Source organism: Cynoglossus semilaevis, chromosome 3 (genome assembly GCF_000523025.1).
Source record: "Cynoglossus semilaevis isolate Cse_v1.0 chromosome 3, Cse_v1.0, whole genome shotgun sequence".
NCBI lineage: Eukaryota > Metazoa > Chordata > Actinopteri > Pleuronectiformes > Cynoglossidae > Cynoglossus > Cynoglossus semilaevis.
The window spans coordinates 11,939,310-11,966,844 of record NC_024309.1 but is presented as its reverse complement, the minus strand read 5'-3'; the positions used below and the strand labels follow the sequence as shown (position 1 = coordinate 11,966,844).

Below are 27,535 nucleotides of genomic sequence, written 5' to 3'. Positions count from 1 at the left end.
CCAGGGGAGGGGGTGGAGGATGAAAGGCTGAGTCTGGAGGAGGTGGGGGAGGAAAGGCTGGGTCTGGAGGAGGTGGAGGAGGAAAGGCTGGGTCTGGGGGTGGTGGTGGGAGGATGTTGGATGATGATGAAAGTAGTGGCGGGGGAGGTGGGATGTTTCCAAAGTCCTGGGGAAAAAGAGAAAATACAGCCATCAAACATCTTGTACGATGTGGACGAATGTAAACTCGTACGTGGATGATGAACTGACTTATATGGGAAAACATTTTAACAAATTCTAAAAGTCCTTAAACTTTGATAGGTTTCTTTTAATGTTCAACCCATGGGCAGAGTTGAAGATGACGTTTTTGTCTTCGGTTCAGGTAAAAGAATACTTCACCTTTGATTCTGGTTCATTTTGAATCGTGGTAGCGTGACCATTGGCCTGATTCAGTGATTTGGCTGCGAGAAAAGACAGAATTGGCTGAAACACAGTGTACAGTAAAACCATAACATCTGATGTGATTCCATGTCCTGTTACCTTTCACAGTCGGCGAAGGTGTCGACTGTTCGGAGCTGGATGGCGTGCAGCGGTTCGTCCAGGCCGCGTCAACCACCGCCTTCTTCTCTGCAGCTTTAAAATTGTTGTACAACGTTGCTCCGTACTGGAATGAGAAAGAAACACAGCCACAGTTTGACTTCAGGTTCAGTTGATTTCGAGGTCGACCTGAGGCTGGTCCAGGTTTTCTACCTTAGCGATCCTTATTCCTGTCACCCACAGGTTCAGGCTGGTGATGTCGTCACAGCACAGGTACTTGATGTACTGAGAGTCCTTCTGGATCTGAGGATGCTGGACAGACAGGTGGACACGTTGTTTAGTATCATCTTTGTCTTTGTGTCAGGATTTAAACCTGATATATATATATATATAATTTTAGTTTGTTCAATTTTGACACGTAATCATTAAGACGTTTTGCTTTAACAGCGTGAACCTAAACCCAGAACATCTGGCCCAGAACAACAGTAGAAGTGTAAACATAAGCATTTTTTTCAAATCATGAAAACACACCTGCGGGCAGATGGAGAACACTGGCGACATCATAAAGTTTCAGAACCAACTCGTGTCCCGTTACATTTCATCACTTTAGCGTGAAACCCCCATTGATTTTTGCCTCCGGCTCCTACTGTGGTAAACACAATGACCTGATGTAATGTCAAAGACCACTAGAGGGAGTAACTCTTTTTTTTTTTTTTTAATTTTCAGGTTTTGGGGGGAGTATTTCAGAATTGTCTGAGGATCTTCCTCACGGCTGGACTTTCAGCATCTCGTCCTCCTGTCCATCCCTGTCCTCTGAGGCTTTACTTTGTTTTCTCTGGTTGCTCATTGACTTTCTGTGCGTCTCTGGATCCTCCTTCTCTTTAATCCTCTCAGTCTCATCTCACACTGTCTGCTGATTGTACTTTTTTTTTCTTCCCCAGAGTAGAGAGAGGAAAGGGAAGGCTGCAGACTTTCACATCCTCTTTGGACTCAACCCCATCAGCCCAATTTTATAAAACTCCCCGTCAGCGTTTCTCAATCTTTAATGAGCAACCAGTGGGTTCTTCTTTGCATCATTGTTAATGTTAAGTTCTGGATTTTTATGGATTTTTTCACGACCCCCGCCCACAAACACACACCCCTCCCCACCACTCGATCTCTTCAATTTAAAGTGTTCCAGTTTGCTCTTCGTAGACCACTTGTAGCTAAATTGAATGAAGTGTCTTTCACTTCTTCAAACTGGAGCTTTTATTGGGTTTCAGGTTTCCAGTAAAGAGCAGTCGTTTGTCTGTGTTTCTGTGACAGGTTGATGTCTGTTCCTGCTGCAGCCTCCTTAATGGGATACAGAGCGACGTGCTAACACGGGATTCACAAAATAAATAATAATCAAATGTAATCAAATCAATGAGTCACTCTACAGCAGGAGCTCAGGGCAAAAATAAATTAAATTAAATTATGTCAATATGCAAAACATTTTCATCAAAGGGCCTTCTGATTCATCTGAATGAAATCTATGGAAAATACTTACTTTACTAACTTTTAGCAAAAAACATACAAAAAAATCTAAAAAAAAATCTTTATTTTTATTTATTTAGATTTACTTAATGAAAAAAGTTAAAAGCTAAAACATAAACGACCAGAATTAACATTCTATTTATCTAGGAATCAATGTATAAAAATTAGCCACATATAGCTTTGAATGCCCTGAGGGGCAACAATATAGGCTAAAATAATAGCTGAAATACGGTTGGCAAAACATAAAATTATATCTGCTAAAGGTTAGCAAAAACCGTAAAAGTAATTTCCTAATTTAAAGACACAGAACCTTCAGATGTACCAGAAGACACCAGATCATCAAGAAAATCAAGATTTGATATTTGAAATTTCTTATATTTTCTTTTCTTGTTTTTTTACCTTGAGGACAAAACAGAAGTCAGTGGGAGCCTTGTGTTTGCTCTTGAAGTCGCTGCCATAGTAGATGTTGACGTTGTCCAACTGCAGGAAGCAGATGAGGTCACGAGACGACTGGAAAGAAAAAGACAGACACGGACGTGACAAGTCGATCTGCAGCATCTTACACTTGGCATCCGTGGCTGCCAGGAGATGTGAGATGCAGAGTAAGTGAATATACAGTAGGAACCCAGCAGGGAGAAGAGTTTGGTTCCGTTCAGCGGTGCGTGAAACAAGAGTCAGTCTGATGAGGCAGAAACATTGACGTCTGTGGATCCACTGAGACGCAAACCAAACGCTGACTTCATATTTCATTATTGGTAATTCTATAGACTTCTCTCTCTGCAGGATTATCATCCAGGACTGTAAAAATCACTCATGTAACCCAGATTACATCTGCCTGTCTCTCTCTCTGACCCCTGACCTTGGTCTTTCCTTTGGGCACGTAATAAATTCCCGAGGCCCTCAGTTGGAAGAGACGCTGCTTCCAGTGCTTCTTGCCGTCTTCTTTGAGGTACAGCACCCCCTCCAGGTCAGGAACGATGATGGAAGACCCGCAAAAGTTCTCCTGCAGAGGCAGAGAAGACATGAAAGGAGGTCACCAACTGTCAAACACCATCAAGTAGGACAAGGTACTTTTTTTTTTCTCAAAGTGTGTGTTTACCTGCACCAGTATCTCTTTGTCTTTATTGTTAATGTCTTTGAGAGTTTTCTTGTCCTTTTTCCACAAATAAAACGTCTGAGGGAACAAATATGACAATGAATTAGGTAAAGCTCTGCTGCTTTTTAAAAAGTTTGTTACTTGTACATTATATTAAAACTCAGTTGACGTTTGAATTTCAGATCAGTTCCAGAAAATTCAAGGACATTTGGCCTCCAACCAACGCAAACTCCCGACTCTGGTGGAAGGGTGTGACGCCGTGACAGCTACGGTATGTTTGATTTGTGTTTTTATTCTCACCTTAAGGCCAGAGAGTGAGACAATCATGTCTTTTCAAAATCCAATTGTTTAAAAGACATTTCATTTTCGTGGACTTGGTGTAAAAAATGACAAACTCTGCCAGAAAAATCAATATCTGCTTTAAAAAGAAAGAAAAACAAAAAGCCCCATATGTGATGGAGGGACTCTGACCTCGTATCAAAGTGTTTCAGGTGAGACACGGCCTCAGAGGAAAGAAAGTCAAAGTTCTCCTGTCAAAAGTTCAGCTGTAAACTGATACTAAGTCGTTGTACTGTAAAAAAAAACAAAACAAAAAAAACCCAGACCTGCAGTTTGAACAGGGGACGTCAAAGACATGATGGAGGCCTTTAAAAATGAGAATATCTCACCATCTTTTTTTTTTTTTCCCCTCAAAGCAGGCATTTGTCCCTGCCAACAGACCAAAGACATTAAATTCACTCCCATTATAAATGGATCTGCTGTATCAACAAATACGTCCAGATCTTTTCCGTCCTTTCCCCCCCAAAGCCATTTTGTCTGATGTATAACAGTGAGGACATAAACGTAAGAGGTCAAACTTCTCCGAGCGAAACACGTCTCGCAATTTACATCAGTGAAAGAAGCCAGATGTGGCTCCTGAGCTGAAACGACCCGGAGAGAGAGAGAGGAGAGAGAGAGAGAGAGCCAGGCAGACCCCAGCCAAGAATAATGAACGGTCCACTGTTGGACAACGGTGACGGAGACATCACTCACACACGGACAGTCACATATTTGTACGTCAAGGTGACTATATTTGGAGACGCACCGACCTGTGGGTTTTTGAAGACCTCGTATTTCTGCTTCCATTCTTTAAAGAGGATTTGGTTCTCGGTGTCCCTGGTCCAGGCCAGCAGGGGCTCCACCAGGTTCTCGTGGTCCTCAAATGACCGCTCTGCAAGAAGAAGTCAAACATGTTCGGCCGTGATTTTAACAATTTTTTCCGCGGTGTTTCAGTTCCTTCCAAAAGTGTCCTTAAAACGTCTTCCTCTTTCAAAGACTCCATCAGAATGGTGTCCTTTGGGTTTTCTACCCAATCTGTCTCTTGATCTACTCTTGTTGTGTACCCTGCAGTAGTCGTCTCTAAACTTCTTGAGGAAACGTTTGACTCCGACTGCTGACATTTGGAAATATTTAAAAACCTTCTTGCCACAATAACAATTTGTCTCCAGATTAACCAATTTTTTAGTTGTTTTTTTTTAACCAATTCAAAGGTCAAGATTACGGTCATGTCTGCAAAGGTCAATAGTTTGTGTGATGGTGCAGCAAACACGGTCATGTCTGCAAAGGTCAATAGTTTGGGTGATGGTGCATGTCTTTTTATAGTTCACCACAGATTATGTGACGATACAGTCCCCTGAAAGTGTGCGTCCTCCAGTCTAATAATTTCAGATTAAGGAACTGACACAGTTCCTTGAAGAGTTCTGTTTTTTTGCGGCCTCTGAGAAACGAGTTAATGCTGAGTCACTTGTTACACTGTACATGGGTCACTCGCATTTTAGATTAAAAAAAAATGTTGCTGGTATGAAAAGATCAGGACTTCAGTCCAACATGTCGTGTAAACTCTCCTCTAAACTTAACAACACACTCTGCATCATTTTTATTGGTGATTTTCTCACTTTCCGTCCGTTTCTCAGCCGGAAAAAAACGTTTCTCGGCACCATCAAACACAAACTGCCAATTCTGGGGTCTGGAGGATCGATCTCCAACACCTAGTGCAGCACCTTTTTTATTCAAATCCCAATCACTTCTAACGCCTTAATCTTCCTTTATACGGTCGGTGTCCTCTCTGTTTACGGCTGGCAGCTGTAAAGATGCCAAAAACAAATGCTTTAGCGTAAGTACTGCCGTTCACACTGTCACATCCTTTAAATCAGCTCGGTTTAAAGTCAGTTTCACAGCAGAGTCCACTCCTTCAGATCAACTTTATTCACCGGATCCATAAAATTCACTCAGAACTTTTCCTCCACCTCCTTGTCTTTGACCACCCCAATCCCGGTCACTCCTTATGGATCTGATTCCTATAGTGTACTGTCATAAAGACACACTCCTCAGTTCCAGGCCTCCATTTGAGTCAGCGGTACACATTCAGTGATTAGCTGCCAGGTTCCCAGTCTATAGTTTGGCTTTTACGTCGTTAGATGAACGGTGAGGCCGCAGCAGTGAATGGCTGATAGACCTGGTTTATAGATGGTACACTTTAGCATCTAGCAAAACAGGTGCTCTGTAGTCGAGTGGCCACAAACATAATCGATATAATGTATGTTCCCTTTGGTATGTATAATGTGGGCCAAACGTAGAGAACGGCTCTCTGTGATCCCTGACTAATATGTCTGGCCCATATCCTGGGATCTAAAATGTTGTCAAGCTAAGGTAACATTCGTTTGCTCCTGTCCTGGTCCATGGACACGTTGGTGAACACAACTGTTTCCCAAATATGAGCTGTTTCTATTGTCAGGCGGTTCCTCGGCCCTTTATTCATGGATGACACATGGTGCTGACCACGATCTCCTGGTGTGGATGAGTCATCTGGTCCACACAACACAAATAAGCTGCTGTCTTTGTCTCAGATTAATTTAACCTACGATCTAGTCAAAAAAAAAAAAAAAGAACAATGCTGACTAGAAGGAAACAACGATGAGTTTCCTCATTTGTTTGGCACCAGGAGAAACATTGACTCACTGTTGCCATCAGGCCGTTACACAGAGACAACAGCGGTGTTACGTCATAGAACTCCCCCTCACCGAGACTGTTAATGTTCTGATTAAAAACATAACTACCATTTGTTCAGCTAACAATGCTAATGTATTTTTTTCCATTTAATTACATGTTGAAATGTTGGCCTTTACATGACATGGCTCCAAATTCTATACAATCAGAATAATATGAAGCTGAAAACATAGCTACAGTTAGCGTCAACAAAATACTAAACTCTAAGCACGAGCTAGGGCTAAGTAAGTTTTTCTCAATAATAACTTAAATAAAGATTTTAGCTCATGTAGCTAAAAATGGTCGAAAATTGCTCAAGAAATAGTCATTGATCGGCCAAAAATAAATAAATAATTGTGGCGAACACAGCTAATTGTTCATAAGTAGCAACACATTAAATTACAAATTCATGAATGTGTTGGAGCGCTGCTGAGAATCTGATCATTTTTGGCTGCAGCCTCATTGGTCTGTAGAATGTGATGATGATGAAGCTGCAGTAAACACCAAGAAAACAGATGGTGACGAGCGGCAGCAGACGGAGTAAATATAGCTACGGCTGTTCAGACACAGGATTGAGATCATAAGGCTCCTATTTCCTCCTGACAGTGTGTGTGTGGGGGGGGGGATGACTGACAGTGTCCGACGCAACAAAAATTAAAGCCACCTGTCTGAGCGACTGTAAACCAGTGAGGTGGAGAGACTACAGGAAAGAGAGGGAGAGAGAGAGAGATGAATGGGAGTCAGATCAGTGGCTGCCGTGTGGCCAATAAAAACACACTCCATCATCTGGAGCAGGATGAAATATCCTGCTCTGTGCAGTGTGTGTGTGTGTGTGTGTGTGTGTGTGTGTGTGTGTGTTTTACAGACACTTGAAAACACGCGGTGTTCTTCCATTGTTAAAGTTCTAATCTACTGCTGCGTTTGTTGATATATTTGCTGCTGGTTCTTCTTCACCGCTGCCAACATCAGACCAAAAATGTATTTTCTTTGTGATTCTCTGCTGTGTTGGTTACATTTACATCAATAATAATTTCCCCTCGTAGATTTATTGGCTTTAAATAACTTATAACACAGACAGTGAACACAACTCAACATGCTTTTGACTAGAACATTCTTTTGCACGTTTTGTAAAAATGTTACTCAATAGTTTGGTTTGTCAAACTGTTGTGCACACAGTTTTTATCCATTTTCATTCATTTTCTTTTCCTCTAAAGAGGAACACTTCATCATTCAGCGAGTTCTACTGTAAGCAGTGGAACATTTCTGCTTTACTTTAACCATGTCACTTTCTAACCACAGCTTACGTCAGCTCAGCTGTGTTCAATTAGTGTTTCTGATTTTTTTTTTTTAATATAATTTCAGATGTGAATTTATTTTATGGCATTGGTGTAAAGTTAAACTTTTCTCCGTTAACTCACCAAGTTGCAGCTCCGGGTTGGTCTCAAACAAACTCCAGGCCACACTACAGTCACAGTGAGTTTTCTCAAACAAGTTGTCCAGAACTTCCCTGACCGTCTGCCTCTCGTCCACCATCAGAGTCTTGGAGCTGCCGTCGTTCATGAGCACTTTGACCACCAACTGTATAAAAAAACGTATTTGAAATGCTGCCACAACTTAAGTTAGGTTGGCAATATGTAGAAGTTCAGCCTATTATAGTTTAAAAAAGCCAAACAATATCTGTATTACAACTAAAAGTCAATCAGGGAAAGCAAAGGTATTCAAAACGTGTTAACTACAATAACCATATATATCCAATCTTATAACCTTTACCTAAATATAAACTTGGCAGAGTTAGCCTACCACAGGTCAAAGTTGAGTAATTTTCTTGTATTTTAAAAAAACTTCAGATGAAGCGACATATCGACTAACATTGTCTAAAACAAACCTTTTTTTTTTGTTTTTCTTGTTGTCAACCATCGCAGGTTAGAGACTGAACCCAGATCACGTGCAGCTTGTTTGTTTCCTGACTGTAATTACGGCCTTCATGCACTAAATGGTTGTTTCTGTCGACTAATGTTAGCTGTGAACTCAGAGGAGGCTCAGCATCAGCACTTCTGTCTCCTCCACCACTTTCCTCTCCTCCAAAGCTGGTTGGTATTGATATAATTTAACTCTGTAGCAGAACAGACCAGGATCAAATGGCTTCACGCTTCCTCCTCATCTGGAGAAAAATCCTACTTTTTGGAATGCTTAGCACTTTCACAGAACCAAGGTCGCTCGGCCGTGCCAGGATTTTTTTTTTTACTATTTTGATAAAGATGGAGCCACAGAAGTGTTTTAAGCATTATGGAACAAATATTTCTCAACATCCAGTTTGCTGGTAGAAAACAATGTCATCTTGAGTCTGTGGTTGAAAGACACGCCACTTTGAATGACGTTCCTCTTTTGCAGCTCTCTCTCCTGCAACAGAATTTGAGGGGAACGTATGTTTTCGATCGCAATCTGAGAAAAAAACCACCTGCGTCTCATTGGTCTCACAGCTCTAGGGCCAGATGTTTCTCAGAAAGTGACTCAGTTTCCTTAGCGTCTTCTCACCGAAACAAACATTTTCTCCCTGGTTCCTCTTTGAAATTTGGGCCAATCTCTAAGACATTTCAAGGACGAAACTCCCTCAATGCAAAACTGCCGAGTCAGAGCCTGTAGCTAAGATTAACATGCATCACAGACTCTTCAGTCTACTGGTTTAAAGATGAGAAAGCAACCGTTTATCACCCTGAAGAGGAAGCGGTGCTGTTCTGCAGGCCATGAACGCAGGGATATATCCCTGGATGAAAATAGCTGTCTGTTAACTCTGATGGATCACCGCTTGGGAAAAAAAAAAAAGGAACAAAGAAAGAGCTGTGCTATATTTGAACGTCAAGTCTCTTAGTGCATGTAGCCATAATTCTTTCCCGTCTTTAAAGCCGTCCAAGGAGAGGATGATCAGTCAGGGTGTTACATGTAGGTCTTACCTTCTTCACTTTGGCTTCCTTCAGCTTCTCCAGCGCCAACTTGATTTTGTCTGCCTTCAACTGAGCCTCGATTTCCTCCTAAGTGGTACAAAGAAGGAAACAAGGGAGAATTGATGGGGTTTTTTTAACACAAAAAACTCCAACGTGTGTTGACTCTTGAGTCTCTGGACTTGAGTCACAGACAAAACCGTCCTTAAATATTGAAGCTGAACTTAAAACTCAACTATATAGATTATAGAAAATCCCTTTTTTTTTCAAATTAAACCAAATAAAAATATAACTAATAGTTGGTCAAGAAGTTTCTAAAGGTTAGTTGAATAGTAATTAATTAGTTATTAGATAACAAAACATGATTACAAAAAAAGGTAAAAGTTAGCCCAAAGAGAAACACAAAACAGATGTAGCCCACATGGCTAAGTGTTAGCTAATAAAGAAGATTTTAGCTAAAAGATAATACAGTTGGTCCAGAAAGAGCTAAAGGTGGAGCCAACCTTGAACCAGTAAATAAATAAATGTTAACCAAAAAATACAAAAAACTCAATGGAAAAAACATTTCAGCTAAAACTAAGTCTACCCAAGTTTAGGTAGGCTTTAGCTAAGCATGTTGTGAAGTAGGTGAGGTTACAAAAGGTCAACGAGACATTGAAATTGGTGTTTAAGTGTCAAATATGGTAAATCAATTGGTGATATTTTTTAATAAAACTTTCCCCCACAGGTGTAAAGGATCCTTTCAAGTTTCAAGATCTAATCTCCAGGAACCAGCCCAGCAGAACCACGAAACCTCTCGCCAACGTCTTCAAACCCAGGTATGAAATAGAAATTTCAGTCATAAGCAGCAGCCGTGTTTTTAATAAAGCTGTACGACTGTTGCTAACTCTGCCCCCGCGCTGCTGCTGCTGCTGCTGCTGCATGGACAGCACAGCAGTGAGGTAACAATTTCTGCAAAAGCTATAAGGCTCCAGTCAGCCTTCCAACCCCCGCCCCACTCACACCTACCCCACTCGGACCCAAAGTATTGATTCTGTTACTCTTTCTTGCGTCACAGCTTTCAAGTACTTTATCTGTTCCAGACAGAGACAAAAAAAAAAACACAGACAGACTCGCCGTTGTTTCACCTCACGCTGTAAATGTCCAGAAACACCTTGGACGTGAGTCCTGTTCCTTAACAGCTATTCCAGAAAGACACGTCCTCAAAGGAACAGAGGAGAGTATATATATACACACACACATATATATATATATGGTATCCTGTCATGAATGTCTCAGACAGTGTCTCATCAATGAACTCAGATTCAACAATGGCTGCGTTCCATTTAGCTTCTCCAGGCAGCTACTTTCACACTGCCCTGGCTTCCGAGAATAGAACAGAACGCTGCCTTTAGGTGTGAAGTAACATGGGTTTTGGCAAAAAGTGTAACACCGTAAATACATTTTCTACTGTGATGGCATTTCCTTTACACACATATAAAAAAAAATCTATAAAACTTCCCCACAGACACTACAGTTATAGGTTTTATGTGACCCATAAGATCTGTCCTAAAAAATATCTTCCTATCACCAACTATAAAGATTTTAGTATTCATCATATATTACCTTTTTTTTTCAATAATTTCCAATATTTCATAGGCAATTTATAAAAAAATGTGTGACTACGTTCAGAGATATTTTTGTGATATTTCAGTTTTAGTCAACATCAAATTCTATTTTGTAATTTAAATATTTTTGATAGGTTTACCCTTTTTAGATAATGTTGAGTTTATTTTGCCTTTTTTTTATAATCTGTTGAATTTCTTGTGTTTTGCAATTAAAAAAAAAAGTTTTTTAAGATGTACTTCAAATACCATTTCTACTTTCAGATCTGCCCATCCCTTCTATAAGTAACACCCGCCCTCAGCCCTTCTCAATTATGACCAGTGTTCTGACATGAATAAACAAACGCACCTTAGTTGGTTTGGTGGCCTGTGGGGGAGGAGGTGGTAAAGGGGAGGTGATAGAGGAGGTGGGGGTGTGAAAGCTGCTGCTCGCTGGTGATGCTGGTGAATCACTGGAAGAGGAAGTAAGAACTTTAGGTGGTGGCGCCGGCAGGCCTGACGGCAGAGGCGTTGGTGATGGGACTTTCAGTCCTTCTATCTCTGCTGCGAGTTTCTCTTCTGTTGCGCTCAGGTCAGCGACCAAATCGGCCATGAGGGCGTCCAGATCATTGTCCTCCAGCTCAAGCAGGGACTCTGGTGTAAACACAAAAGTTTAGTAAAGAAAGGCCTGCGTTCAATAGCTTCTGCCTACAGAGTAGCAGTTACAAGGCTAACAGAAAGATTTGGTTATTTAAGCTGTGCTTTTCTGCACTTTTAATATGCTCAAATTATTATTACAAGTGTAACGCAACATGGACAGATCCTTTATGACTATAAAAACTGTCCTAAAAACTATGACTGGACATGGACTTTTCAGAAGTTAAGATCTAGTGCCTTATAGGATGTCAATTTACAGGTTCCCAAAAACTGATTCATGTGGCATTGCACTTGTAATATTATTTTGAGCATAGTAACCATCAGACCCCTCCCTGTTTTTGGACACAATTTCCATTCTTTTTTCAATTTTCTACCAGTGGTTCTCTGAACCTCATTTTGTAAATCTGTCTGTTTTTGTCCTTTAAAAGTCAAACATTTTTGTGCCAAGGATGTGACATGTGGAGCTGCCGTTAGTGACGGACTGTGAAAGTTACTCGTTGCCAAATTCTTTTAGCCTCCCTTATTTCAAAGATTGTATTTATACATTCATTCATCTCTCTCTTTGCCCACCGCTGCATATGAAACAAAGGCCTGATACACCGAGCCTCCGGCCCACTCACTCAACGTCCCAGTAATTGCAACAAGCAAAGCTGGATTTTGTGGCCTGACGTGACGCTCAAACTGCTGACTGGCCAATAAAGTTGGAGTTGTCGGAGGTAATTTAACACCAGAAATAAAAAGCTAGTGCAGCATTTTTTTTTTTTCAACCACCACAACCACTTCTGCAGCATCCACTCAGAGTTATTACATTTTTACAATTAAGTTCTCATACTGGTGCCTGCAGGGCTTTTTGACGTTTCACTGCCTCAGGTGTCATAATGTCTTTGTTCTGCCCTCTGGTTGTGAAATTTTATTTTTACTCCTAACCTTAGTGGTTTTGCTTTTTTTTTGTTTTTTAAACTGTATGACAAAAATACAGACCATTACCGGAGTAAAAAGGTTGTAAAGTTTTACGTCTTTGCTTTTGTCTTTTTTCATGTATACAGAGAGGTGTTGTCAGTCACGGACCCTGGATCTACTGATAGTACTACATCCTGTCTTTGCATAACAGCTGTGTTGGTAAAGACGATTAGGCAACAACAAAAACAAACACCCAGTTCTTCTTCTAGTATTTCTTCACCCGTGACAAGAAAATGTTAAGTCACCGTTCAGGTCGGTGAAGCCGATGGAGAAGTTGGCCTCCTCCTCCTCCTCCTCCTCCTCCTCCTTCTTCTTCTTCTTGGTGCTGGTGGTGGGCAGAGACGCAGACTCCTGTTCAAGGCTCTACAGCAGAAAAGAAGTGAATAAGGTAGTGTTTTCAGATTGCATGATAGCATATCTGTACACCCCAGTCCCTCCCGACCCCCTGCCCTCTAGAGGGTGAGTGAGTTAATGCACAACACATTCAAAGTACACCACACCACATACAGTCCTTCATCAAATACTATGTAAAGAAAGTATAATGTTTACACATTTGAATGATCCATCTCTTCTCAGGTTTTACACCTAACAGGGGCTTCTGTGTCATTCTGCCCCCCGCCCTTCCCCTTTTACCCCTCTCCACTCAGAGTAGATGGAAGTGATTTTAAACGATGGCAGAAAAAAAGAGAAGCAGCAGCATCAAAGCAACCAGTGGGGTTTTTCACTTCACTAAGAGAGGTGGGGTGTGTGTGCGGGAGGGGGTGTGTGTGTGTGTGCGGAGGTTCATTCTTTTGCCATTTGACCTGCCCCTGTGGAAGAAAATGTAATTTATAGTTGTATAACGGCCACAAACAGCAACCCCCCCCCCACCCCACCCCTGCTGTGTGTGTTGTGCTTCAGTCTCCAGTATCTCGGTGATCGATGGCGGGGTTTAAGTGAGTCTGTCGTCTGTCTCTGAGGCTGAGGAGTCTATTTAGGATGAAAGAATTAACCCTGAGTGGTCTGGGTGAAATGTGAACGTGGAACATTTCGTCCGTGCAACCATCCTACGAGGCTATTAACACAAGAATGAGAGAAGAAAAAGTAGATGCTAACCTAGGAATAGCAGTAGCGAATATTTAGCTAAAACGTTAGATTGGAGGTGGTTTAGAAATGAGTTCCTGTTCCTAAAAGTTTTTACTCAAACGCAGATAAAAGTTATCCAAGCAAAAAAAAAAATGTTTGGCCAAATTCTGCAAAAACTGCTAATTTAGGACAGAGGTTTGGGGTTGAATTTTGGCTAGTTGACATTTTTTTTATACATAGAAACAAATATGTTGAACTGGAGCAATATCGACCTTAGCTAATGGTAATATTAAGCACAAAAAACCTAAAGGTTACAAAAAAAACCCAGGTTTAGGTACAGTTACTAAGGAATAGCTATTGGTTAACCACAATGAAACAAAAATAGATCAAACTTTTTTAGTAAATATAGCAACAAACAATAAACAAAACGTCAATTCAAAACATGAATATAACAAAGGTGTCATGGACCTCCTGTAAAATCTCCAGGATCTACTTAAGGCCCCAGAGCCAGAGTTTGGATCATTCGTTCTTAAATGTAATGGCAGTTTTTTCCTTCATGCGTACCTGTGTGAGGAGGTCCATCTCCCCCAGGAGGTCACTGAACATGGCGTCAAGGTCATCCATCTGTAGACAAGAACAACAACAGACTCTTAGCACAAAAATAACTCTTCTTATTGGAATTCCAGGTGCAGCCGTGAGCCGCATTGATCAGCACCGTGAGGCTGCAAGGAATTCTCATTGATTGGATACAGAACGTTTGGAATGTGGAGACGGATCCATTTTTTTTCCGAGGCACAAACGTTGGACGTACATGTTGCTGCACAGCCTGTGGTAAGTCAAGGAACTGCATCTTTCACGCTTCTACTGTATCTGTGCCCTGAGGCTGTGACAGTGATCAGGAAAAATATTCCTAACTTCCAGCTCGTTCTTTTCTCCCGTCAAAACGTGTCACATCTTGTCAATGCTGAAGTGAAACCGTCAGTGTTGTTTCAGTTCAGCATTCAGCCTCCAAAATAACCCCCCTAACAGATTGTTTTCATTTGTTTATGTTTTATTGGCTAATCTGGAATAAGGCCATGTGAACCGAAACCTCATCATAATCCCATTCTTCGTGATGTCAGATTAGTACAGTAGCCCGAAGGAAGACTGCGGTGGAGGTGTTTTCCCTCAAAACACGTCCTGCAGCATCACTAAAAGTTTCCATCTGAAATCCTGCGCCTGATCTGTCTCTCATGTATCATTTGAAGCCTCATTTCTCAACGCAAATGTTATGATGGGCAGGAGGAGGCCGTCCAAACACGGCTGCTGTTTTCTTACACTGGAACATAAGCAGCAGTAAAGTCAGAAGCATGACTTCAGGGGAGGTGTGTGTGTGTGTGTGTGTGTGTGTAAGTGAGTTCAATCAGTCACTGCAGGGGCGTGGATAGAGTCCTAACTACAGTCAGTCCAAGAAAACAAATACAGTGTGTGACACCACCTGAAACTAAGACCTGTAGAAAAGTATAATCAAATTGTCCAGCTAGTATTAGCTTGTAGTGCTACAATGGTTCTGTCCTCTGTCCTCCCTCCATAACCATTGGTTTAAATCAACCAATTAGACTTTGTCTCCTCTCCAGACGTTGTTTGCATAACTTATTTTCCTTCTCCTGCTCCTGCTGTGCTCCATTACCTATAATGATATTATCTAAATTAATGCATAATGAGCAGCGTTCCCTGGTGGCAGATTGTGTGTACGCACAGTAAAACGCCTGTTTTACACACCGTGAGATTCAGGAATGAAAGAAAGATAATCTAAACGTTAGCAGGCGTTTAATCAGAAGACACCGTAGACAAAGGGTTCGATCTGGGAGGGCAGGGGAGACGAGTGCGATTGATAGCGTTCCAGGAGAGAGAGCACGCAGCGATGATGTGACACTGTGTTTCTCATTTGAATGTGAAAAGTGTCCAGCTGTGAATCACTAACAGATGCTGCCTGTGTGTAAGGATGGGAGATTATGAGCAGATAATGTCCAACGTTCAGATCCTGGAGATTAACTAAGACATTTACAGACTGTGTTATGGTCACACAGCTGTTTTTCTAAGAAGTTTGCTTCATTTCTGCTGTCACTTTTTTATTTCTCCATCTGCTCCTTTTTAACTCCTCCACCCTTTTCCGAATGGTTTGACCCAGGGAGGATGTGGTGGAGGGTTGAACTTCCTGTTGTGTTGTATTGTGTAGAAAATGGTGACACTAGCAGCCACCCTGGAAGGTTATCACATAATTCAGTCCTTTTTGGTTAAAATATTTAAACACTTAAAAAAAAGGCATCTGTTTTTGACAGAATTGTTTCTGTGCTAAAGATAAACTTAGTCAGAATTTGCTGCAGGGGCCAATTGGTGTTGCCATGGTTCGCACTCTTGCCTTACAGCAAGAAGGTCGAGGGTTCAAGCACCAGTTTTATCTGATGGTCTTCTCATTTGTAGTCTTCTCTGGTTCACTCAATATTTCATAGGTGTGAATGTGAGCGTGAATTGTTGTTTGTCTCAACATATGGTCCCTTATTCAGTGGGGACATTCACAGTGTGAGCCTTTGCATTTGTCACAGGCTGCCACAGGAGGCGCTATTAGGGATATGTGTTTCCTCTGGGAATTGAACGCAGGTTTCTCCGTTCTCTGCTCGTAAGGCAGGCATGCTAACCCCTATACTTCTAGACACCGCTCATTGTCCTACCATAAGGCTAGCGTACCAACGACTGTTTTGTTTTTGTCTTTTTGTTGTTGTTTTTTTATAGCAAGAAAAGCTAAAAATCCTACTCTGAAATCTTGAACAATAAGAATCCAAATACAGCAGATCAACCAGTTCTTCGCTCCCTAACTCCCAGTGGTAAAATAACGACTTTGACAGAACATGGTGACAGTTCTGTAGCTCATTAAAATCACTCCAGAAGAGAGAAAACACATCGTAAACTGTTCTTTAAAAGCCAAGCGTGAGCTTCATCTGCTGTCATCCAGTGAAGTGTCAGAACAAATCAGTGCCTTTGATTAGATGTTTCTTGAAAATGTAACATTCTGACGTCCTTGCATAAAGATAGGGATCTGCTGTGAAATTGAAATAAGTTAAAAAAAAAAATTACATCAGGAACTCATGAGAACCATGGACATGTAGGAAGAACGTGACTAATAGATTTTTTAAAAGAGCCACAATTGATTCACTGACTTGCTACCAACCAACCAAAGAGCTGAGGAGAATCGGGCGAAAATCAATTTTGATTCACATTCCATACATTAATACCCTCTCAGAAAAGTCGGCTGCCTACTTTTCTGCAGCGTTTCTGTTTTCCTTTCACAAGCTGCCCCTGAAAATATGTGATTTGTCAGCATTTGTAAATATTATTGGAAACACTCAGCCATGAAACCTGGAAAAGCTCCAGACTCGCACCATGCATTGTGAAAACACACACCCGTGAAGCAGCATTTCTGCTGAGTTAAAAGGCCGGACGTGCAGCCAGCGAGTGGACGCTTCGATCAAAATACCGTCAATTGGACAGTTTGAGACTCAAACTTAAACCAGGCGAAAACACTGACAAAAAAAATCAATCATTAATTCACAACGGTGGTGTTGTACAAAAGGAGGAACTTCAGAAACAGGGAGCATCACTTTGTTCCAACCTAGAGGAACCTGAGCCACCAATCAGCCAATCACAAGCCAGAAACTTTCACCAATAAACTAGGCCTTCATTTGACTGCCATAAAGAATTATTAAGTTAGGTGTTTTGTCTGTTAAAGTGTGTCAAAGTTAGCGTCTCTGGTGCAGTCACAGAGGCATTAACGGAGGTGTATTTCAGGTTCTGAAATCCTTTTCCTTTTTAGGCATCTTTTAGCTCGCCTGCTAATGGCCAAGCATGCTAAGATCCTTACATAATTGGGTTTGATTTAGGGCAAAATGGAGAAGTAATGGTGAAATACAGTTGTATTTGGAAGTCAGCCTCTCTAAGATTCTTTAATTTATCTATGTAAACCTTACAATAAGCTAGCATTGCTAACTACCGCAAACGAAACATTTCTTTTCACCCTGGATTTTCAAACTTTTACCAAGAAGTTCAACAGAAAATCAAACTTTATGTTAGGAGTGACTTTCACAAAGTTACGTACTCAGCCTCAGACTCCAGTTAAACATGTGTCTAAAGACTTGGTCACTGGAGAAAACCTACACTTAAATCAGTCGCCGCCGAGGAAAAGCCCTTGTAGATCATTCTGGATGTCTTTTACCCCAAAAAATTAAAAACATTTCTATATAACCTTGAAGACAGTGGGAGTGAGAAACTATGCTCTAAAAAAAGAAAAATGGCAAAAACAATTCAATAATTCTCATAAGTGTTAGTTACAAGATAACCTATGGTTATCGAATATATAGATAGGACAAACACTCATATATTTAGCTTAAAAATAACCACAAGTTATATATGTCGATGGCAAAAAAAGTAGTGCAAGAAACAACATCTGAAAAATAGCTTAAAATCTACACTTTAGTCAAAAAAGTCCCAGCTTTTGGAAAAGCTACAAAGGTAAGGGGTAAGATTTGCTAAAGGTTAACTGTACTTGTATGCTAGCTTTACTTATAGCATATTAACCAAAGATTAGCCAAGCTTTTAAAAAAGATAAAAAACTTAAAAAAAAAAAATATGCAGGCTTGTAAACCGACACAAGCTCCGACAGTTTCATTTCCTGTTCCTCTGTCAGCAGAAGTATGCAGGCTTGTAAACCGACACAAGCTGCGACAGTTTCATTTCCTCTTCCTCTGTCAGCAGAAGACTTTTTTTTCTGTCATCAACTTTGATGAAACACTGTGTGTAATTATTTTGCTCATTTTCTTTTCTTTTAACTTTTAAACTGTGATTTAATCTGGTACTGGAAGCCAAATGGCACCATCGTGTTCCTGTGATCACCCAGAAACTGACAGCGCAGTGAGCTTTTATAAATCAGAGACCAGGACTATCAGTTTCATGTGCTCATTGAGTCATCTAGCCTTTGGACTCCAGTGCTGGACCCACCCAGTTGGACTGGAGACAGGGACGGGCTTCTTGTTCTGTCTTAGACCTGAACAAACCCCTCCTAACACCGTCTTTGCCCCTGGTACACTGAGGAAATCACACTTTGTCCCAGCAGAGCTAAAACATCTGAGTTTTCAGCTGCTACCCTAAAGTGACAGATAAATCTGGGAAAAAACACAAACCAAGACGGGATTTGACTAATTTTAAACCAGGATTATTTCAAATGAATCCATTCTCCATTATTTCTGCCCTAACTCAAAGAAACCACCACATGTGACGAGGGTTACAAAGATGAAAAATGCCGTTAGAGGTGTTTACTGTTAACTGAAGTTACAGCGTCCACGTTGACTCACCTTGTCCACTGTGTTGGTCCCTGATTTACCAAGTCAGTTTCAAAGTCCAACCATCAGATCGGGCGAAAATGATTTTTCTCTAAAGTAAAAGTTCGACAGCTTCAGTGCGGGCTGCGTTGATGTGGACGGCATCTGCCTGCCTGACTTTGTTGACTCCTTCCTGCTCAATGCGGAAGTTCAGGTCCAGACCTGTCACTGCATTCTTGTTCAGCCTATACACACACACACACACACACTTTCACAACAGCCCTGTCAGGGCAGCGCTGAGCCAACCTCCACCAACTCCAACCCACCTTCCATGCAGCTGTTCAGAGCTGCCGAGGGCCAGGAGGGAAAAGTCCAAGTCTGCACCGGGGTGTAATCAAGACTGCGAGGCCGTTGGTGATTGACAACCATTTGAGCAGATGATAGAGTGTGTGAAGTGGGGAAAAAAAAGAGGATAAAATAAAATCTTGTTGGGTGTTGGACAGAAAGCTGAGTCAGCGGGTGGAATGAGACCGAGTTAATAATTCACCTCGCAGAAAAGTGATTTACAGCACAGAGGTGGTCACGTGTCGCAGCCGCACCATAAAATACCCAGGAATAAAGAAGGAGATGTAGCTGTTAGCCTTATTTACTTGTTGAGTAAAAATCAAGAATAAAAATACATTTTAAAAAATCCTGTGTTGTGAAACAAGGTCATGCAGCGTCTGTGGGAAGGTTAAAAAAAAACAAGAGAAGTTGAGCTGCTGTCAACGTCTGAACAGGATGTTCCTCTTATCTGAGCTGCAGAGACACATCATTTTATTTACATTTCTCCTTGAATCAAATCTTCATCACATCTTCATCTTACACTACACAAAGTTTACACAAAGGAAACTGTTTCCAAATTAAAGTAAGCAGGTATGAATATATATTTATACAAAGGGTGTTTAATAGCACTCGTCTTAATCACATATTTTTCTGATCTCCTCCCAGAAACGTAATCTTTTTCACAGTTTTAAGAAAAAAGACCCCGGAAGTGAAGGTCACCCCCCCCCCCCACACCCTCTCTCTGTGGTGAAGCCTGTCATCTCTCGGTCGGACTCAGGACCACAGGAGGAAACCAAATAACCTTGTGTCAGTGGACCAGCCGTTCTTGACTGCTGATTTATTAAACACTGAGAACAGAAATCAAACATGTGTCTCAACCTTCTGTCTTCTCTCTGTCTGTCCCTCAGATGCAGACAAACACATGGACACCAGGGGGCCCAGAGTTCCCAAACCCGCTCCGGTGTTGGAGCTTCAGCGTGAACACTTCAGTGGTGAGGATGTTCTTTAAATGTTTTATTGTATCTTTGCAGCTGTGGGTTTTTATATTTTAATGATCAAACAACATCAAGAGTGGAGTTAAAAAAGAAAGAAAAAAAATACATCACCAGAGGAGGAGTTGTGACATTAGAGACGACGTGTTGTTAAAGTGAAAAGCAAACCTCCAACACTTTTTTTTCTCTATAAGAGAAGGTGACAAAAACAGTGAGCTCTCTACAGAGGACACACTGTCACCATGATGCTGCTGCTGCTGCTGCTGATGGTGATGATGATGATGGTGATGTGAAAAGTGCTGTGTGTTGCAGTGCCCTCTGTGTGTACTCTGCTGTACTGTAACATGCCAAGTGTTATTTGACCTCGGCTGGGCTTAAACAGAGCCGCATGTTTCTGCTCTTTCTGGCACTCGGGCTGGTTTTCCAGCCTCGTCCAACAAACAGGGAAAGTGAGAGTTCATTTCATTAATGATATGAGTCAAACTGGCCTGCGTGGACGGGGACACGTCTGCCAAGAAAACTGGAAGGAAACGATGAACTCTGGCAGGGAAGAATAAACTCACTGATCGTAAATGGAAATAATGGTGATTGTTAGAGGCCTGTGGTATGAAGTAGTCAATCAGAACAACTCGGAATTATGGGATATGGTGTTGAAAGTAAAAAAAAAAAAAAAGACAACAAAAACCCCCAACAAACTTTGTCCAAATTATGGCTCCCACTGCCAATTGTGGCACAAATACAGGCTTTGTGTGGCCCTTAACTTTTTTCTAAAAATATATATTTTTTCTTATACAGATAATGTTTGATTATAGACAGGTATTATTTAGTGTTTTTTAATTTTAAGCGTGTTTTGTTGCTCTAGGTATGAAGATAAATAGCTTCAACTAATGGAAAAAATATAATTGATATTAAATATTGAAGAAAGTTCATTTAAATAATAACAAAATGAGGTGTGGACGTAAATCAGTGTTTGAACATCTTAGAGTTTAAACACTGATTTAAAAGTCGAACAAACCTAAACTTTAACAATTTCGCCACATCAGAGGTCACTTCACAGAACGAGGGTGAACTTCTGTGAAAATTCCTAAAACCAGTTGTGGTCTCCACATTCCTGACTCCTGACCTTTGTGCTCTGTGTGTACAGCAGGTCCGGGCCTGGTGTTGACAGGGACTGTATAACATGGAGGAGGCTGCGGGGTCTGAGGACCAGCAGCTGTCTCAACATTTAGACTGTGATAAACACAGGACAAAGGAGAAGACACGGGATCCAAAGGTGAGGGTCGCAGGGAAATCCATGGTCGTACTACCGTAGAATACGACGGTTTAGGCAAAAAAAAAAAAAAAAACGACTATAAAATTAATGTTTTTTATTCCCTGTTGATGTGATTTCCATATACATTTAACTCAGTGGTTCCCAAACTAGGGGGCGCCTTTTGCAGGGAGGGCACATCAGGACAAATTCGTTTAGATTGTAAAGCTGTCTTTGTTTGTGCCACAGTGAGAGAATTGGACTGATGTGTAATTTTATTGCCTTTGTTTTATGAATCTGGCTGAAAATATTCCTCAAGGTTTTTCTCCGTTAAACTTTTAGCTGATGGTTTTAGACTTTTGTATTTTATTACTTTATTATTGTAAAAACATAAGAACGAGAACAAGTTGGTTCTGTTTAAAATTGTGTTTTTGGTGCAAAAGTTTCTTCATTTATCTGATGAAAATGTGAAAAATAAGGACCTTAGTATCTGCTAACACCGCTGCTTATACAGGTGTTATTATTATTACTCATATATTTAGTTGATTCTTTTTACACTTTTATAATAAAACACTTGTCTGACTTTAACAGAATTCTTTTCCTTATGTGTGAGTGTGTGAGTGTGTGTGTATTTGGAAGGTGAAGGGTTAATTTGTGGCCAGGAAACCTGATGCTAATTAAGCCTGAGGAATGCCACATACTGACATAGTAGTGCAGGAGGCTGCAGAGCGGCGCAGACACGGAGGGAAGCAGCGGGAATTCTGCCCGTGTCTAATGTTTTTATTCCCTGGACTCAGACTGGAACCTCAGCACTGACGCTGCCGTGAGGACGGACAAAGTTTTTTTCTTTTTCACCACTTTTATCTTCATCAACCCTCATCACCAGCTGGATGTTTTTCTGACGCTTGACAAAGATCATTCCCGGAGTTTTTCCATTTGGGAATTTCCGTCCGAAGTGATTTTGTTTTCTTTTCTCTCTCCAGCATTTTCCTGATGCCAAAATGATTTCCCTAACACCGATGCTCTCTCTGCTGCTGCTGCTGCTCTCCTGGGTGTCGGTCCACAGCACAGCGCAGCCTGGCGCAGACTTCTGCCGAGGGGTGCACTGCTCCGGCGGGGACGTCCGCGATCCAAGACCGTGCACGGGAGATCACTGTCCCGGGGGCAGATCCTCGAGACAGTCGCGGCAGTTCAACCCCTCAGCGCAGGGCAGAGCGGCGCAGATCGTTGGCAGCCACTACCACGCGTACCCGAACTCTCCACAAGCTGCGGCGCAGGCGTTTCCCGGCGCTCATACGCACCGCGGACGGCACAGCGACGGCAGCGGCCACGGAGGCGGCGCAGGCGCGCGGAGCAGAGCGCCCGAGGCTCAACCTGCGGGATGCACCGACGCCGGCTGCCCCCCGCCTGTCAGACAGTTCCAGCCGGTTGTGAACGACACCCGGGACTGCAGGGGGATCGAGTGCAGACTTCCCGCGAGGATTCGATTGAACAAGGCTCGAGTGAGGACCTGTGTCGGGGAGGGTTGTCTGCTGGCCGATGCCGAGGAGAGTCACTTCCCTCCGGTCCATGTGGCCGACAGAGCCGCGCAGTTTCTGGGAGATTTCCCGGAGTTTGGACATCCTCCGTCGGAGCTTGGCAGCGCGCCCCTGGGTGTCCAGCTCACATGTGACATCAAGCCAGGTCTGTTATCTCCATCATCAGCTGCAACATCAAAACATCCTCTGTCTGTGGTTGGAGGAGCTCATGATGGTTGAGTTTTTCTAAAAACCTCCAGAGAGGAAACACATTTGTGCAGCGGTTGAACCTTTGACCCAGTGGAGTCCAAGTCAGTGCCAGACCACTGTGATCTCCGGTGGGGCTGACCAATCACGTAATAGCAATAACGGATAATAACAACGGCAGTTAACTAAAAAACTCCCTTTGTTTTTCCTTTTTTTCTTTTTTTTTTCTTTTTGTAAAACTACTAGTACTTTTATGAGAATAACTTAAACCGTTACTTTAAAAAAATTATTCTCAGTTATATCTGCAACTGCAGAACAAAAGTATAAAGTCCCAAGATTTTATTTATACAACTTTCCTCATTTGTCTTAAGTTTCCACTCATACTTAAACCATTTTCTCTTTTTTTTCGCATTTTTTTCTTTATAGAATCTACAGCTGGTGTCTAATATTTAATTTTATAATAATTTTCTAAATGCTTCTTGAGGCCAGATTCGCTTCTCTGATGGACCATCTGTGCTCCAGTGACCATATGTTTGACAAACCTCCATTGAGGCCCAAAGGGAAAGACAAGAAGCAACTCTTTCTTACTGGAGCTCCAACAACAATTTATTCTTTAAAAAAAACCCTAATTTAGTTTAATTCCAAATCATTTATATTTTATTGCGTTGGAGCTCTGAACAGTTTGTCTTGTTCTGCAGCAGACCAGCAGGGGGTGTAAACACCTTGTTACTCAGCAGGTATCCAATTTAGCTCATTTAAGGAGGGGCGGGGGGGAGGGGGTTTGTGCCTCAGGGCCCAAACTGTTGCCCACCCTGTTGAACCTCTCCTGCTTCACTCTGGGATAGTGGAGACTTTGTTGACGTCTGCAGAGCAACAAGAGCAGCTGAAGTGGAAGAATGTCTCAGATCCAATTGTCCAGAAAAGTTTAAAGCGCTTTGATGTTGCCTCCAAGTTCATCCCATGTTCACACTCGGGGCCAGCGCTGTGCTGAATCCAGACGTCTGAGTCAGACTTAATTTCATTTAATCACTTCCTCCACTGCAGCGTAGAACACTCAGTCTGTCCATGTCCTTCACTCTGCATTACTGTCCCTGTAGGTGAGAACGAAGTCCCCTCAGAAGACGCCCTCATCCTGCACCTCCAGTTGGCCAAAGGTCAGGAGAAGCTGGTGGAGGCGCTGCGTTCCCAGCAGATGGTCATCCGTGAGCTGCAGCAGAAGCTTGTGGACCAACAGGAAGTGCTGCTGTCCCAGCAACGTGAAATCCTGGAGCAGCAGCAGCGCATGTACGAGCAGATGGACGTGGTGAAGTCTCAGTACGGCCTCCTCTCCGACACCGTCAAGCAGGTGTCCTTCCAAGGCCTGCAGGCTGAGCTGCAGAGCTACTTTGAGAGCCACTTGGCCGGACTGCAGAGCCAGGCGCGCAGCCACCTGCAGAAGTCGTACGCCGACCACAAGATGGACATGGACACGAAGGGGATGGACGTAGTTGGAGAAGCTCATTTCCCTCGGCCTGCGTTGATGTGTCTGTCTCCCTGTGGACCAGAGGAGTTCTGTGACTTCCAGAGGGATCCGCCTCAGTGTGAAAAGTGCACCATGTGTCCACCAGGCTTCTTCCTGATATCGCAGTGTTCCTCAACTGCAGACCGGATGTGCCAGGTACCGTTCCTCATACTGACAGATGCATCTTTGAAAAGTGTAAAAGTAGAACTGTTACAGGTTTTATAAATCTACAAGGACAGGGAAAAAAGCAGCTTGAAAAACAGCGTAGAGAAGCAAAGGTACATTTTGTTTGTCGCCATCGGTTGGTATCAACTGAGAATGCAGTTGAGGCGTTGCAATGCCATAAAATGAAAAGTTGAAATCAGTAGAATTCAACCCAGAACCTTCTAGGCAGCAATCCTATGAATGTGTCAATCTAACCCCTTTGTAACAGACATCAAAATTATTATTATTCTACGTGTCCACTGCTGCTCCATGACATCGATGCCTCTGTGCCTGCACAAAAACAAAGTCAACCTCAGCATCGCAGTTAAAAAAGACGCCCAGTTAATTGTTAATTGTTCGAAAAATGTCCTGATGATTTTTTTGATTTTACAGGACAGAGATGAATGCCTCGAACTACCAAGCATTTGTGGAGAGAGAGTAAAGTGTCTGAACACACCAGGTGATATATGTATATATAAATATATATATTTATAGGTGATGATGGAATAATACTGAATCGTCTGCAGAGTCTCTTTAGTCACATCTGTTCTCTCTCTGTTCTCTGTTCTCTGCTCAGGAGGCTTCAGGTGTCTGGGAGTGTCTGAGAGAGAAGCAGAGATGGGCCTGTGTGGCAACGATTACTTCTACAACCAGGAGTTGCAGGAGTGCCAGGCCTGCTCCGACTGTGACGGAGAACCCGTCGCCCTTCCCTGCACAGCCCTCAGCGACGCCGTCTGCAGCCAGCTGTCAGAGAGCCGACTCTCCCAGGCTTGGGCAGCCAAAGTAACGATTCCCTCCGCCAGGGCCTCCGGCACTCCCATCTTCCCTGGGCTCCAAATCAACATCCGTGGTAAGGATAGCAGCGATTTGCTGTCAAACGACGCGGGGAAGGTGACCTTCCTGCAGCACGGTCTGGTGTGGTTGGATCATAACTTTGCACTAAAGCACAGTTGCAGGAATTTCCTACAAGTTGGAATGAGGCTCAACGGGAGCCAGGAGGAAGAAGGTTTGGACCTCAGTGGAGTTCGCATCGAACAACCGGATGGGAAGTACATCCAGGGTGTGAGTGTTAGTACCGGGGTTGAAGTAGAGCCTAATCATACCCTAACTCTTCTGCTGAGGAGTCCCAATCAGCACTGCAACCAGAGTAAGGATCTCCACGTTTATGATGTAACTGCTCCTGCCTTCAGCCTCCTCTGGTTGTCTCATGACACCGGAGCCGTGGCCATGACGGCCCAGATGTCTCTGTTGGTCCACTACCAAACCAACTACCGCCCGACTTTCCGTCTTACCTCAGTGTCGGACCCATATATGATCAGCCTGACCCACGACAACCGCGGCGTTCGCTTCACAGAGAGTGGAGTGGTGAAGTTCATCCTCCAGCAGGCGCTCTACTCCATGGGCCAAACCTGTGTTCGCGAGGGTTTCTCCCTGATCGCCTACGCCAACCGCAATGGCACTGGTCGTGAGGTGATGCAGGCCTTCAAGGCGGGGGTCAACTACAGGGACACCTCCATCACCCTCTCTGGAGCGGTCAGCGTGGACAGTGGAGATACCCTCAGCTTTGAGATCACGTCTCCTTCCCAGTGCAACATCCGTTATTTTGGGGACGGCACTGGCATCAGCATGCTGAGCCTCATCTGGATACCTTCAGCGGTATCGTCGGCGTTGACCGCCACCGTGTCCAGGACCGGTCTTCCATCTGGAGCGGTCAGGAACAAACCTCTGCAGTTCCAGCAGACCAGCTCAGACACACCCCAGGTCCACTTGGCCCGCGCTGGTGAACCCAACAGCCGGAAGAACTTTGTTTTCCATGAGAAGGGGACAGCGAACATAGCTCTCAATCTGAAGCTCATCCACTCTTGTAATATCGTAAAACTCACTTTACATATGGTGGCAGGTTCAGACCAGAGCGGTCAGGCGGGTCCTGTGGCTCAGCAGGTGTCTGGATCCATGCCTGAAGGCAGTGAGTGGGCCAGCATCGGCCTGAGGGCCTCGTTTCAGGTCCAGAACGGCACTGCTGTCTACGTGACCCTGGACTGTATCCGAGGGCGAGTGAACCAGATAACACACGAAGGAGGAACTAACATTTCAATTCTCTGGGTTGCAGTGTGATTCTTAAAAAGGCGGAGCCTAACGGAGCCCTCAATAACACCATTGGTGAAGAAAATGAAAAAAAAACCCCAAACCAAAACAAACCAAAACAAAACATTTTTGCACAACTTTGAATTGCAGAGCAAATTCAACAATCTACCAAATCGTGGGAACTGGTGAGGAGAAAATGTTATAATCTGTTCTCAATATTTTATCATTTTCTATTGTTTTGGGTTTTTTTTTAAATGTGTGTTTTATCTTGTTCTAGACTTTTATTTGTGAAACCTTTGGTTTTACTCTCTATAAGTACTGCCTTTGCTTGAAGTACTTCGGCTGGTTGAGCAGTGACCAACTTTTCATGGAATGTTTGGGTGTGTGATTGTGTAAGTCTGTGTGTGTGTGTGTGTGTTCAAAAGTGTGTATAGACATTTTGGCATGCTTCCTTTTGCATTTTATACGTACGAGTCTTTTGATATTCTAAATCTTTCCATCCATGCATATATTGGAACATACATACCGTGTGTAACAAACATCTGTGTATCGTATTTTATGAGGCTTTTTTGATGCAGTAGTTTGGAATTCTGGGTAATTCCACTTACCAGATTTGCTGAATTAATACCATGTGGAGCAGCTAATAGGCTTAGCATACGCACGGTGGAGAGGCCAGTCTGGTATTGTCAAGGTGCATTAAATACATGATATACGTAAGTTGCTTGTTTGATCAAATTTGTAAAAAAAAGA

The 27,535-nt window shown here is 42.7% G+C and overlaps 3 protein-coding genes across 13 annotated transcripts in view; 2 read left to right on the top strand and 1 right to left on the bottom strand.

Annotated features, from left to right (window-relative positions):
• Positions 1 to 1,573, top strand: part of LOC103377350 (UPF0061 protein YdiU) — a 6,598-nt gene extending 5,025 nt beyond the window's left edge. For 3 of the 5 annotated variants that reach the window (XM_025054714.1, XM_017031568.2, XM_025054713.1), the window contains one exon: positions 1,243 to 1,573. In XM_025054714.1, coding sequence (XP_024910482.1) covers positions 1,243 to 1,401 — 159 coding nt within the window. In that variant the 3' untranslated portion in view covers positions 1,402 to 1,573. The remainder of the gene's footprint in view (positions 1 to 1,242) is intronic. The other 2 variants (XM_025054716.1, XM_025054715.1) reach the window with 2 other exon arrangements.
• apbb1ip (amyloid beta (A4) precursor protein-binding, family B, member 1 interacting protein) overlaps positions 1 to 19,070 on the bottom strand; it is a 20,186-nt gene extending 1,116 nt beyond the window's left edge. Inside the window, exons 1-14 of the mRNA XM_017031569.2 lie at positions 18,740 to 19,070; positions 13,920 to 13,979; positions 12,536 to 12,653; positions 11,044 to 11,327; positions 9,103 to 9,180; positions 7,570 to 7,729; positions 4,216 to 4,337; positions 3,131 to 3,205; positions 2,891 to 3,034; positions 2,431 to 2,541; positions 730 to 828; positions 520 to 643; positions 379 to 440; positions 6 to 166 (exon numbers count right to left, since the gene is read on the bottom strand). Of these exons, the coding sequence (XP_016887058.1) occupies positions 6 to 166; positions 379 to 440; positions 520 to 643; positions 730 to 828; positions 2,431 to 2,541; positions 2,891 to 3,034; positions 3,131 to 3,205; positions 4,216 to 4,337; positions 7,570 to 7,729; positions 9,103 to 9,180; positions 11,044 to 11,327; positions 12,536 to 12,653; positions 13,920 to 13,979 (1,598 nt within the window). The 5' untranslated portion in view covers positions 18,740 to 19,070. The remainder of the gene's footprint in view (positions 1 to 5; positions 167 to 378; positions 441 to 519; positions 644 to 729; positions 829 to 2,430; positions 2,542 to 2,890; positions 3,035 to 3,130; positions 3,206 to 4,215; positions 4,338 to 7,569; positions 7,730 to 9,102; positions 9,181 to 11,043; positions 11,328 to 12,535; positions 12,654 to 13,919; positions 13,980 to 18,739) is intronic.
• nell3 (NELL (neural EGFL like) family member 3) lies at positions 12,539 to 27,535 on the top strand. Of its 7 annotated transcripts, XM_025054710.1 has the most exons (10): positions 12,582 to 12,678; positions 12,943 to 13,028; positions 14,042 to 14,186; positions 19,697 to 19,837; positions 19,939 to 20,022; positions 21,167 to 21,295; positions 22,255 to 22,954; positions 24,093 to 24,652; positions 25,094 to 25,160; positions 25,278 to 27,535. In XM_025054710.1, exons 6-10 carry the CDS (start codon positions 21,203 to 21,205, stop codon positions 26,813 to 26,815), a joined length of 2,958 nt encoding a protein of 985 aa, XP_024910478.1. In that variant the 5' UTR covers positions 12,582 to 12,678; positions 12,943 to 13,028; positions 14,042 to 14,186; positions 19,697 to 19,837; positions 19,939 to 20,022; positions 21,167 to 21,202; the 3' UTR covers positions 26,816 to 27,535. The 7 variants fall into 7 exon arrangements, with proteins under 7 accessions (XP_024910477.1, XP_016887054.1, XP_024910476.1 ...); XM_025054709.1 differs by lacking the exon at positions 12,943 to 13,028 and having other exon boundaries at positions 12,539 to 12,678; positions 19,717 to 19,837; XM_017031565.2 differs by lacking the exon at positions 12,943 to 13,028 and having other exon boundaries at positions 12,539 to 12,678; positions 21,170 to 21,295.

What these genes read in the sequence shown, in the direction of transcription:
- nell3 (XM_025054712.1), top strand. Translation starts at nt 21,203, where the DNA reads ATGGAGGAGGCTGCGGGGTCTGAGGACCAGCAGCTGTCTCAACATTTA. An exon ending in CTGCAGACCGGATGTGCCAG is followed by an intron (nt 24,653 to 25,093) that starts GTACCGTTCCTC and finishes TTGATTTTACAG; the next exon opens with GACAGAGATGAATGCCTCGA. An exon ending in AAAGTGTCTGAACACACCAG is followed by an intron (nt 25,161 to 25,277) that starts GTGATATATGTA and finishes TTCTCTGCTCAG; the next exon opens with GAGGCTTCAGGTGTCTGGGA.